Genomic DNA, 13,430 nt, shown 5'->3' with positions numbered 1-13,430 from the left:
TTAAAATCAAAAATACAAGAAACATTATTAATCAGTACATTTCCTGATAAAGTATTAAAGAAAGTCAAAGCTCTGAACTGGTGGAAGTCACTGGCTAAGCACCTGGAATGAGTTTTTGCTGAAGTGATAAATCAGCTTTTGACAGCAGTAGCCTCTTCTGTAGATGCAGAGAGAGTATTTTCTTCATTTCAGTTTATTTCAACTAATTCAGTTCAATGACTACTTCATTCAAAGTTAAAAAATCTATTGGGAGTTGGAAATGTAGGAAAGCTTGTTTTCCTCTTCCAATCTATAAACAAAAAATAAAGTGTAAGGGGATGATCTCTACTGTTTAGTGATATTTCAGAACCACATTCGGCAAGACCCACAGGTTTACTCACAAACCCAAAGGAAAGCTGACAGACTGCTGCTAACCCTGAGTTCTTGAATCCAGTATCCAGGTTTCATTCACACAGGTACAGAGTGCCACACCTCACTGATCAGGTGGAAGGTAGCAGGCTAATGAATTATCTGTCAGATAGACAGGGACCTCAGGTCCCAACATGATCTTTTATATACAATATTACATATCACTTTTTATCAACGCTCCTTATTGTTTAGCACAATCGCTCCTTTTCTATTTGGTAATATTTACCACCCTATATGATAATCCTTGATTACACACTAAGTTGTTAAAAATTTAGAAAAACATGTTTATAATAACAAAACTATCAATTCTAATTATCTGACAGAAACTTCCCTCATTTTCCCCAGACACACCAAAAACTCAGTAACAGAATATCCAGATGTTACAGTTCATTGCCAGGAACCTTTGTTCATGCTGTCGTATCTCGAAAGATTATACAGAGGTCATAACTATACTCAATTATGCAGGCGTTGAGAATCTACATATATATTGCTCATATATTACTCATGCATCTTTTTATACACTAATTGCTAATCAATCCACTGAGTAAGGATTTAGGCCTTTATCATGTTATATGAGGTAAGCCTACCTAACTGATGCTTCATTTACTTATATACTAGTTCTAAAATCTTGAAGGACATGGTGACCAGAAACAATCAGTTAAATTCACTAACTACAGATAAACGAAGAATATATTAATAAATTTGTTAGTTTAAGGGTATTTCTAAACAGAAATTAAAAACTCCTGGCTGACTCATGCCAGCTGACATAGGCGCACAGGGTTTGGGGTAAAGGGCTGTTTCATTGTGTTTTTGGTTCAGGCTGGAGCCTGAGCTCTGGAACCCTGCCCCCTCGCAGTATACTAGAGACCAGCTCCAGCCCAAGCCCGAATGGCTACACTGATTACTGAACAGCCCTTTACCCTAAGCCTCGTGAGCCCAAGTCAGCTAGCACGGGCCAACTGCAGGTTTTTAATTGCAATGTAGACGCTTATCCTTAAAGGCAAAACATATTATGATAAACTTTTTTTTCCTATGTATCCAGTACATTTAAGGTGGTTTTATTTAATAAAAAATGTTGTTTTGGGAAATTCTTAGTTGAATTTTATTGTCTATCCAACTAGAGCTTGACAAAAATCATTAGTGACAAAATTTGGTAAATAAGACATGCATCAGTCACCATTTTCTAAAATAAAAAAGTAAAAATTAAGACTCTAAATGTAAATAAAGCTATATAATTGCTTGCATAAATGTATATAGACAGCAAAGCCCCACATTTAATTTAAAAGCTATATTTCGTTGTAATCAACATATTTTAACGGTAGGCTGATTTTCGTTTGTTGCCGTGCTTTAGGAGAAGAACTAAAAAATAAAAATGCAAAGCATCATTAAAATAGATGATTCCAGTCATTCAGAGTAGATTTATTTAAAAGTATTTGGCACTAATTGTTTTAACATAGAGTATTAGGATTATTGTGATAGAATACACTGTAGAAAAGTGACTTTGGAGATGTTGTAACACCATAGTATTCTGTTTCCCTTTACATTACCAAAATAAGTAAAAAGAGTGAGAGGAGGTGCACGTTATGGGAGCAGCTTATGCCCCTTCTGTTAGTGTAGTGGCCTGTGTGCAAGCACCCGATATGATTGACATTCACCTCGGGGAATGGTTTAGGAATGTGTAAAGGGGTGGACTTAATGTTCAGAGCTAAGAGCAACTTGAGCCAGATCCTGGAACTTTTCCCAGGAGTAAAAACTATTTGAATGGGCAGGTTGTGATACAGGGTATGGCAGGAAGCTGTGAAGCCTCCATGAGTTGACAAGGGTAGGAGGTCTGCGAACAGGGAAGTGGCCAAAATCATGGATGGCATAAGGGAGTTGGTGATTTCTTGTCCTTACGAAGCATATCGGGCAAGAGTTATTCAGGGCAGCTAGGGTTGACCTGCAGATTTAGAAACCGATATGTTTTTGGCTGGTATTGAAGAGGGCATCAGAAGATTTCTGGGAACCTGGCTAGATATGGGGGAAAGCAGCCAAGCTAATTGCTGGTGCCTCCTTGTGGCAGATGTCCAGTGCAGGTACTCCATAGGGAATGGATACAGTGATCAGATAAAATAGATTGAGAGAGGATTTAAAGGAGGTATTATTTAAAGGAGTGGAAATGGGTGTTTAGGGACTGGTATGACAGGGAGTCAGCCCCCTTCCTTTGGGGAGGGGGTGAGAGGTCCCAGCAGTGGGATTGCTGAGGACCAGGAGGGGTAAAGGGGAGTGCTGTCCCCGGGTGTATGTAAATAAGTAGAGAATTATCTGCACTGTAAACTTTTATCTGCCAGGTACTCTCAGACATTTAGGAATAAAGTTGCAGCCTAATTAAAACACATCCAGTGTTTCCTGTCCTTCCAGCATAGCCAGACAATAGACCAGATATTAGGTTTTCTAATAGACTTTTCTAATGAATAAATCACTACAGAATGCATATGTACTTTAACGTGGTGTGAAGTCAAAAATAAAAAGGATTAAAAGAAACTAAGTTCTAATTATAACACCCAATATTAATGGAAGTTTGTTTGTTTTCAGGTGGAAATAAGGATAATATCAGGGCAGGATGCAAGAAGTGTGGCTATCGTAAGTATGAAGGCAGTATAAAGATGCCGAGAGTTCAGTTTCTCTCAAACTTCTGAAAGCTGAGCTCTCTTTGGGAAAATGAAACAGCTCCTCCTCCACACGCAGACATACACAAACACACCACCTCTGCAGTTCGTTGTTAAAAGCCTGCCTATCATAATTTATACTTTTTTATCTGCTCCCTACTCCCACACTGTGGGAAACCTTAGTGCAGATCTTTATCATAATACCAATTTCACGGCCATGAAAACTGTGTCATGGGCCATGAAATAAGCGTTTCCCTGTGAAATCTTATCTCCCCTGTGCTCCTGGGAGCGCCCCAACCTGGGGCACCTAGTTGCAAGTCCTGGCTGGGCTGGGGAGGGACAGGATTTGTCCTTCCCCAGCACAGCTACTCTTGGGAGCAGATCAGACCACCTCCAAGTGCCTTCCCCTGCTTCAGGAAGCTTTGGAGTGGGGCCCCACCCCAATGCAGCCTGAGGAGGCTTGTGGAGGTGGGTCTTATCTACCCCACTGCTGGGAGTGCCCCAGCCAGGGGCTTCTAGCTGCAAATCCCTGCTGGGCTGGGGAGGGACAGGACTTCCTTTTCACCTGAAAGGCTGCTCAAGGGCAGGGGGATCAGACCCACCCCCGGGTACATTTTGGGTTGGGACCTCGAAGGTTACAACACAGTGAAATTTCAGATGTTTACATCTGAAAACATGAAATTGACTATATTTTAAAGCCTTCTGACTGTGAAATTGATCAAAATGAACCGTGCATTTGGTAGGGCCCTAATAATAAGATACTACTTCTTTCCTACATGTTTCAGTGAGAAGTGAAATGGCTAACAAATTTGACATTTGAAAGTATCCTCATTGGTATCTGAGCTGGCATTTTGATGAATGAGCAGTTCACATCCGAGAACTATTGTTTCAGGCTCTCTGCAAGCTCAAACAAGAATTTTTGAATTGGTTACAGTCATTTCACGTTTTGAATGTTTTCTTCACAACTATATCAGATATACTTTTTTCTTTTTTTAAATGAAAGCTGAGACTTTAAAGAACAATTCAAGGGCTCTTCCTGCCCAAGAACACTGTTCCTTTGCATGCCCACACTTTGGAAGACACTACCATAACACACTACCTTGCAAGTACTGTAGCTGTTCTTTATCATTTCCATTGTATGTTGTGTTGCATGGGGAACTCAGTGATTATTCTCTCTTAACATCTTAGCACAGAATTAGTTTTGATCTGGTTTATAGTTTATCTTTTTAAAAAAGTACTAAATCTTATTACGTGTTTGATACTATTTAAGTAATTAATTATTAATGAGCATTTTGTTGACAAACCTTTCAAACCATTTTTAATTGGTTTAGAAAGAGGTTACGTGGGGAGAGAGGTAGTAGACTTTCTTCCAGCAAGTTTACTTGTCAACGCCTCTGAAGGCAATTAGATGTTAGTATAGAATTAATTGTTTGATATGTGCGGTGTTGTAAACTTTCTGGATATGAAAGAAATTAGGAAAGCCAAGTAACCGATCCTATTTTAATGTTCCCTACTGCTTTGGCTTCAGGAGATTATCTTTGATGTGAAGAAGCTGTGTTTGTAGCAGTGACTAGCCTGGTTCCTTTTGAGACTTCTAGCAACCTTTCCCTTTTGTATGGGGCTAAATTATTTTTTCAGCTAACAGCTTTACAAATTATCATAGATTTGGAGCTCCCTTTTTTTCACATTTTTCCCCAGGTCCATTATTTCAGATGAGTTAGAAGTTTCTGTTACCTGAATACAAACTTAGAATTTTTGGCCCCTAATTTTTAAAAAAATACACATTGCTACGGATAACTGCTGCTGCAGACCAAGTGTTCTTTAATGAATAGCATTTCTAATATTGACTGTGTTAAAAAGGAATTAGTCTATTTATTATCTCTAAGCTAGAAATGTTATCGCTTGTTACAGTAATTGGGAGAGGGTTGTAAGACAGTTCATTTCACATTTATCCTGGAATTTTGTTTTTGAGCTGATCATAGAGAGAATATATTGTTTTGGTTTTTTTTAAATGGCACGCAGTCGCTTCCACCTCACATCTACCTTCCTGGTTCAATCCTCTATGTTTCAGTATAAGTTCAATGTAAGCTAGCTTCAAATTCCTTTTTCCTAATGTGTCTGTAACGCACTTGAAACACACACGTTTTAGAAAATAATGAATAACTTAGTATGCGTTCACATTTTTAGTTGATAACCTTTGGTTACTGCAGGTATAATTTGTCATTGGAAAGGAATAGACTCTCGCATTTCCTTCTTTTTTAAAAAAAAAAAATTAATTTGGAAAACATTTCACCTTCCTTCAAATCAGTTCTTGAGGGAAGGGTGTGCGACACATTCACAAATAATGAAGATGACTATGCAAAAGCTTTGAGGAAAGTGGTTCTAAAAATAAATTGATTGATGGGAATAGCACTGGATGCTAATTAGAACCCTCACTCCCTAAGACAAAAACATTTCTGCTATGTATACAGCCCCAAACTTTGCAATAGTTTTTTAAAGTGATATTCCTTTATTTTCCCACTGACAAACCAAATTAAAGTCTATCCCTTTTGTGAAATCTGTGTAATACTAAAATGCATATTTCTCAGCACAAAGCAGTAACTCTTTAATATTATTTTATAATTTGAAGTATTTCTGCTCATGGCTTACTCTTTTGATTTTTATTCAGCTGGTCATCTGACATTTGAGTGCAGAAACTTTCTCCGTGTGGACCCCAAAAGAGACATTGTTTTAGACGTTAGCAGTACGAGCAGTGAAGACAGCGAGGAAGAGGAGCTGGGGAAACTGCAGGCCTTACCAGAGAAAAAGAGTATGTTTTAAGTAATAGAGCCTAATCCTAAAATGGGAAGCTATCTTGTTTAAAGTCCTGTAACTGTCATTTAACTCCTTTAGAGTTTACTTTTTACTCTGTCTTATCCAGTGACCTAAAAAAAATCCTTTTCTGGCATGGCTCCAGGCTGAAGAGATTTGAGACCCCCCACCCTCCCACCCCCCCGACACCTTGTGGAAAAATGAGAAAAGCTTCTACTTTAAAACATTTGACCAAGATTTTCAAGCATGGGTGCCTACATTTAGGCTCTTAAATCCAAAAGATTGAGAGTTTTGGAATGTGCAAATGCCCATTGCAGGGAAAGTAATATACATTATTTCATTGATGTTATCCTTTGTTTACTGCATAAAGCTGAAACAATTCTCTTTTTCTTTCTCCTTTCTCCTTCCCCTATGTAAATGATGCCTCTTTAAATGCTTTTCTTTGTTCAGTCTGTTTCTTCTCTCTAGGTCTTAATCATTATTATGTTTGAATGCAGCTGGTAGTTTTGATTTGACAATTAACATTTAGAGGGATAACTGCTCACTCTCTGTCTTGGGGAAATGAGGCTCAGCCTCTATAGAGAAAGAGAAAACAGGTGGCGTTAATTAGTCCACAGTATGCAAGTTCATCAAAAGATGATGCAGGAGGGCTAAGGTTTCAGCCTACAAAAAGGTCCCAGATGGTGGATGGGGGGTCTGTTTTAGCATACTATGAGCCCCCAATTTAGGAATACTGGAGCATGATATTCTGCTGTTACTTTGCAGTTAGTCTTTATTATTCTGGGAGCATGTATTTTAGATATGGATGCACTTTTCTTAATGTTTTTTACTCATTTGCATTATTATTGCTCTTTCATTCTAGACCCTGCCTCCACTTCATAATCAAAATCCTGTCTGTGTGCATGTCTACACTGAAGCCGAGGTGCAGCAGGTGTAGCCATACCCAAGCTATCTTTAATCTAGCTAGTGTGAGTAGTACGGTGAAGCCACAGCAGCATAGGTGTCAGCACGGGATGTGCAAGCACATCTGAGACTCTAGTGCTAACTTGGGCAACTAGCCCATGCTGAAATCCTTGCTGCTGTGACCTCACTGCTATTGGTACTCACTCACTCTAGCAAGATTAAAGCTAGTTTGGGTATCTCTACATGAGCTACAGTCATACCTCTAACTCCTGTGTAAACATACTCTGTGAAGTGGTTATTCTGATGACATTAGGAAGACAAGGTAGAGAGATGTGTTCCAACATAGCCTCCTGTGTTGCTAGAACACTTCAAAAGAAATCATTGGACCTCTTTTGGCAAAATGAGTTGCTGAGTTCGCTTTCCCAAGAAGCGTTTCTTTTGAACTTGTGAATAGGAACTAAGTTGTTCAGACAAAGTGTACTTGTGGACCTAGGGATTTTTGAATCTGTGGCTCTAAATGGACACTCATTTCGGGGAAAAAAGGTAAATGTAGCCCTAGAAAGAAACAGTTTGTTGTACATAGATGTTTAAAGGATATTGTGTTATCCCTGTCTAGTATAAATGTTCTTCCTTAAGTTGTAGGTGCTCTATACAGCATTTCTGAAAACTCATCTAGGTTTTTTGGGAATGTTTTCTCTCCCATTTTTTTAAACATGTCTCCCACTTCCTGCTGCTTGTTCCACTAAACCTCAAAAGTCATTTTGACAGAAAAGAATGATGGTCACACCCGATTTTAATTGGATGGACAAATTCAGCATTAAAAGGTAGATGTTTCCTGGGAAAAATCTAATTCAAAGGCTGAAGGAAATATTATAATCAGATACGATACATCCTTGCATCTGATGTCATGGTATTAATGTTATGGAATTACTTAAAATAAACACTGGCAACCTTAATATTATGAATTTTGAATTTATACGTTTTACATATCTTTATTACTAATATCTCTTAAAACTGAAATCTGTTGTCACACAGGCACATACAACAGAATCATTGTGGACATTGCTCCACCCATCAAGACTCAGGTTAACAATTTTTCCCTCTAGACCTTTTGCACACTGCTCAATTTATCTTTCATGCGCTTTATCCAGCAATTTGCCTGTAACATCTGCTCTGTTGGGTGGACTGTATCCTGGTCTTAATGACTGAACCATGTTAATGAAGTGTGGGTTCTCAATCATACAGAAAGGAGAGTTTGTTGCATAAACAAACCGGGAAATTTTTTCATCAGTTACCTCTTTTTGTAATCTGCTGCTTCTTATCACAAATTTATCTATGGCTGTTTCTGGATGAGGATTTTTTTTTTATTTATTTTTTTGCTACAGGTGATATACTGTGGCTACGTGACATACATGATGTGACTGAAACATTATCATAGGGAGATAACTCTGAAACTATAGAAAATTATGGTGATCTTGAAGGTGGATAGTCTTCAGAATCGTGTATATTCAGGATGGATTCTGCTAAACAAAATAAATCAGTGCAGTTATTTAATTATTATTACCATACTGCTCATTTAGTATTACTCACTGCATTCACTGACACTCAGTACTACTTTAAAGGTGAAATTGTAAAAAGTTCTGCCTATTTCAGCTATTTATTTTTTATCACAACTGCATCTAAAATGATAGTACCATAGAGTAACAACTATATTCATGTAATGTTTAAGAAAAATTTTGTAAATGGACTTCCAGTAGTTCATGGATTAGGGACCCAATCTTCCACAGGCTTCTGTACAGATTATTTAGGTTAATCTTTCTATCTGCCCAATGGGACTCAGTGCTCAGTCTAGAAGATATTGTCAGAGATGTTTAGTTTTGCAGTTTCACATAGTTTTATTTTTTGGGACTTAGATGCAGGTCCTTTACAATGTGAGTTGTGTAACCAAAGTGCGGCTGCTCTGCAAAATATTTGAAATGAACCTGCAAAATAGCACTTGATTACAAAATGTTTTGGTTTTGAAACAAACATAACAATACAAAAAATTACTGATTTCAGTGAGAGATTTTTTAAATTAATTTTGAAATTAAAAAGGAAAAATATTTTGTATAAAATGCAATTTTTATATCCACAGATACAAGTCAGGAGGAGGAAAAGAAGAATCTAAAAAGAATAAGCAAAGAAAAATCCAAATCAAAGAAATTAAGGAAACGGTAACTTACAAATACCTAATTAAGCCCAAAACAGAATTTTCTTAATATTTTGAAGTCTAAAATATATTTACCTAATTGTTATATCCTGTGCACATTAACCTTTATTTTTGCTTCTACAAAAGCACATATACTAAATTTGAATGTCTGATACAGAATACAAATCAGGAACATGGCTAAAAAGTGATAGACATTGCAAACACAAATGCCAAAAGAAAACTCTTGTTTACTCTAAACAATAAGATAAAACTTTGTAGAATGAGAATTTAAAATAATACTTTATTTGCTTGATATTCTACCAATCACCATACTAAGACTCTGTTCCTACAAAGATTTATGCAGGAGCTTAACTTTATGCACTGTGAGTACCCCGATTGAAGTCAGTTGGGACATTAAGGTGTAGCTATGTTAATTCTGCACACTAACTGTCCTTGTGGACCCTGCTAGTGTGCTCTAAAAGTTCCCTAGTGCACTTTGACTATTACTATGAAGAAGCCAAATCCTGCATACCTTATTTTCACAAGCAGTAACAATGAAGTTTATGGAGCTATTCTCAAGTAAGGTAAAGAGGACACTCCCCCTCCACCCCCATTGCATTGTTAAATTTTGTACTTAAAACCAAGTTACTGCATATTCATGAAATATTCTAAATGTCACACCAGATTTCTCTCTTATTAAACAGACAATTCAGTTTAATCAAAATGTATATATCTTTTGCATCTGGTAACATCTGCTGTCTGAATTGTCAGGGATTGTGGGAACAGGAATGGTAGTACAGCCATTTGTTTTAAGGTATTAAGTTAGATTTTATTACTGTAGGTTTTCTGGTCAAAGTTTCATCTCCTTATGTGCCTTGTTTTCATGCTTTCTATCCATTTTTTTTAAGACCTAAACATGTAAGATCATTTTGCCTTGTTTACTCTAGTTTCAACCTTGAAATGTCTACATTCCATATTTTGGAAAACGCTGTAGGCAGAGTAAAGAAATAAAATTAACATTTAAACAAGTAAGATACAATTAGTAATTAATTTACAAGCATGAGTCACTAACTCTTTCCAAACATAACCTACACATTTCTGAACAATGTTAATTAAGGAGTGCTTTCCTTGCTTTCCTGGTGAGGCAGCCTCATCAGAGAGGCCAAGGTTTGGATGAGCATGGATATGATTGGTTTACTCATTACAGGCTGGAGTGGACAACCTTTATACCTACTGCACAGATTCATGTGTTTATACAATCTCCAGCATTAAATTCAGTGTAGTAAGAAAAATAAAGTGAATAAATGATTCACCCATACATACCCTGATTGACGATGTAATCTGTATTAATTTTGTTTTTTTAACAGATCTTATTCATCAAGTGTCACTGAAGAAGAAGATCCAAAACCAAAAAAACAGAAATCCCACAAAAAAGAAAGGAAAAAGGAGAAAAAGAGTAAATCTAAGAAAGGAAAACATCACAAAAAAGAAAAAAAGAAGAGAAAAAAAGAAAAACGTTCGTCATCTGATAGTTCAGACTCCTCTAGTAGCGACTGAGGAGTTAGTGCATTCAGCTTTCATTACCCTGAAAGATTAGGATTGTTAACCTTTCACATCTATCCTATATGTGCTTTACAATACTGTCAGGTTAAAAAAAATTATCTATATATTTTAAAAGTACATTTATTTACAAATATCCACACCTTAGATTATTAAAATGAAATATTTGGAGGTGGCAGGGAAATCTACATGTTGTTTTTTGCGATTAATGGTGTTTCGCTATTTTCATTCTATGCAAGTTGGACCAAGAAAATAGACTAGTTGTTTAAACTTTTGTGATTAGTTCATTTCTAGTCAGTTTTTGATTGCTAGCTTCCATGCATGACCAGAATATTCAGATTGCTAACATGTTCAGGGAAAGATTTGAACTAATTAAAATGTGCTTTCCACTGGAATTTTTAACAAAATTTGTTGAAACATTTTTATTAATTTTAATTTTTCTAAAATCTTGACTTTTATGAAAATAAAAACCTACATGTTTGACATAATTCCATATCAGCCACCACTTAAAAGCAGTAATAGAGCCATTGATGAATAAAAATAAGGACATTGAGCTAGAAGAAAGGTGGGGTTTTTTTTTTGTTTGTTTGAAGGGACAGAGTAAGGGAAGAAATAGTAAATATTTGCTACAAATAAGAACAGTCTTTTAAAACTGATCTGGTAATGTACCTTGAAACACCTAGTGATTGTTTTCCATCATACTCAGAAAGTGGCCCTATACATGGACAAACATAACACCTATCATTCTTCAGTTTCCTTTTCTTCTTGTAAAATACAAAGATGTATGGCTGTGTCTACACTATGAGCTGTGGGTGTGATTCCCCTGCTCATGTACACGTACGTTAGCTCTCATGGAACTAGCATGTGTATAAATAGCATTGTAGCCGTGGTACCATGGCAGCAGCAGAGGCACTGCTGAGCTTGACTGAGTATGTACTCACTGGTTTCTGGCGGGTGTGTATAAGGCATATACTGTTATCTGTATTAAGTGACAATCGAGGAATGATTTCTACAGTAATGTCCCAGTCCTTTGTCAATTTATTGTGTTAAGATTACCTACTCATCTTTTGAAAATGGGGAAAGGGAAATCAAAGACTGGAACTTTGGATACTCTTGATAATTTCAACCCCCATTCACCATTCTCTTCATAAAATTCACAGTGGCTTTATAAAACCAAAAATCTTTTCTTCTATTATGTAACACAGCATGTGCCCTATTGTCTAAAGACCAGCTCCTGCTCCATTGAAGTCAGTGGCATAATTTCCCATTGGCTATAATAGCTGGATGATCAGGAACCTAAATAGTAGTAATTCTTGTTTCAAATTACCTCAAGGCCATTGCAGGTATAGTGTCAGTGTGTCAGGATTACTCCATTTATACTGGTGTAAAGTCCATAGTCTGAACCTTACTGCTGTATCTCCTTTACAAGACATAGGACTTATCTATACAGTATGGCAAAGCGTGCCACATGGGTGTGATTTGTAAAATGCACTAACGTGCTATCCTCTAACTGCCTCATGTACATTCTGCTGCCATGTTCTAAAAGGTACCTCGTTTGTGTTAACCTTTTCCTGTTTGAAAGACCATTAACTTGAATTAGACACTTTTAGACAGTGCCAGCAGATTTTACTATGGCCAGTTAGAGCACAACATGTTAGAGCACTTTTAGAAATTACAACCAATAGCCTGCATTGCCTGTGCCATGTAGACAAGCCTAGTTATTATATTTCTAAGTAGTTCATTTTCCCTTTATTTTTGGACATAATAGGATGCTTTAGGAATACTGTGATATTGGCATATGTAAAATTTATATCTGAGCCTTTAAAATTGGCCTATGAGCAAAAAATTAATTAAATCTCCTTTTATCCAGGAGCAAAACATTTAAGAAATTTATTTCTAAAGAGCAGTGCAGAGACTATTTTAAAAGTTAACCTATATTGTGCTTTATGTCTGAAATGCATTTTTAAAATATACCTAGGAAGCAGATGTTTGAGATTGATTTTGTGCTTCGCTTATGTAACTGATTTGCAGATTCTTATTTGACTTCTAACCCTTTGAATTTGCACAAACAATATTTTGAATTCAGGAAGTGATTAATAAAATATTACCTAGACTTTTTGTGCAGCCTTTTACAAAACTGCAAACAATGTAATGTCTTTATTGTACAATTGTAGTTTCTGTTTATTTGCCACTACCACTATGCGCTTCAATTTTCATGATTTATTACCAGACTCTTTAGTACATTTAAAAACTAATTGGCAGAAGTATGGTCAGGTAATCTTCACAAATGCAGTGGTCAAAATATTTTTATGCCCTCAAGGTTTTTTTAATTTTTGACGATTGCAGGTATTGAGGTTCCATCCTACAAGGCATTGAGCCCCTCCTTCGGTGTGCTGAATGCCGTTAATTACCATTGATTTGGGACTTGAGGGCAGTCAGTATCTTACACCAAACCTTTAGAGTGAACTGTGAGTCTTACATTTTTCTTTTTTGCAATAAATTTATAATGTGATGGGAGTTTGGAAACTGAGTGGCTTAGTGGATTAATATAGTAGGGGTCACACACTTTGTAGCTTGTGGAAGCCAAGCTTACTGCACACATCAGGGACTCCTTGTATTCCTCCGTTCCAGCCGACAAGCTCTGTGTGTGTCCCTCTTCCCTGTGTGCCAGTGGCTCTAGGGATGAAGAGTGGGTATTCCCTCCTGCCTTATACCATAGTCCAGTGTTCTGCTTCCCCACACACATCAAAGGTTCTGTGTGACCCTTTTCTGCATTATCAGGGTCCCCCCTTCTCCTCCCAGGCCAGTGGCTGTGTAGAGCCCCATTTCCTTTCCCCTGTAGCAATGGTTGTGTGCACACCTTCTTGCCCCAACCCCCATTATTATTTTTCTGAGATAAGTCATTCAGATTG

The 13,430-nt window shown here is 37.0% G+C and overlaps 1 protein-coding gene across 1 annotated transcript in view; it reads left to right on the top strand.

The window, feature by feature from the left end:
• Positions 1 to 12,631, top strand: part of SREK1IP1 (SREK1 interacting protein 1) — a 28,666-nt gene extending 16,035 nt beyond the window's left edge. The window contains exons 2-5 of the mRNA XM_050947184.1: positions 2,983 to 3,030; positions 5,725 to 5,865; positions 8,905 to 8,983; positions 10,326 to 12,631. Coding sequence (XP_050803141.1) covers positions 2,983 to 3,030; positions 5,725 to 5,865; positions 8,905 to 8,983; positions 10,326 to 10,515 — 458 coding nt within the window. The 3' untranslated portion in view covers positions 10,516 to 12,631. The remainder of the gene's footprint in view (positions 1 to 2,982; positions 3,031 to 5,724; positions 5,866 to 8,904; positions 8,984 to 10,325) is intronic.
• The last annotated feature ends 799 nt before the right edge of the window (positions 12,632 to 13,430 follow it).

This window comes from Gopherus flavomarginatus, chromosome 3 (genome assembly GCF_025201925.1).
Source record: "Gopherus flavomarginatus isolate rGopFla2 chromosome 3, rGopFla2.mat.asm, whole genome shotgun sequence".
Lineage (NCBI taxonomy): Eukaryota > Metazoa > Chordata > Testudines > Testudinidae > Gopherus > Gopherus flavomarginatus.
Note: the sequence above shows the minus strand (reverse complement) of the source record. Positions and strands in the feature narration are given on the sequence as shown.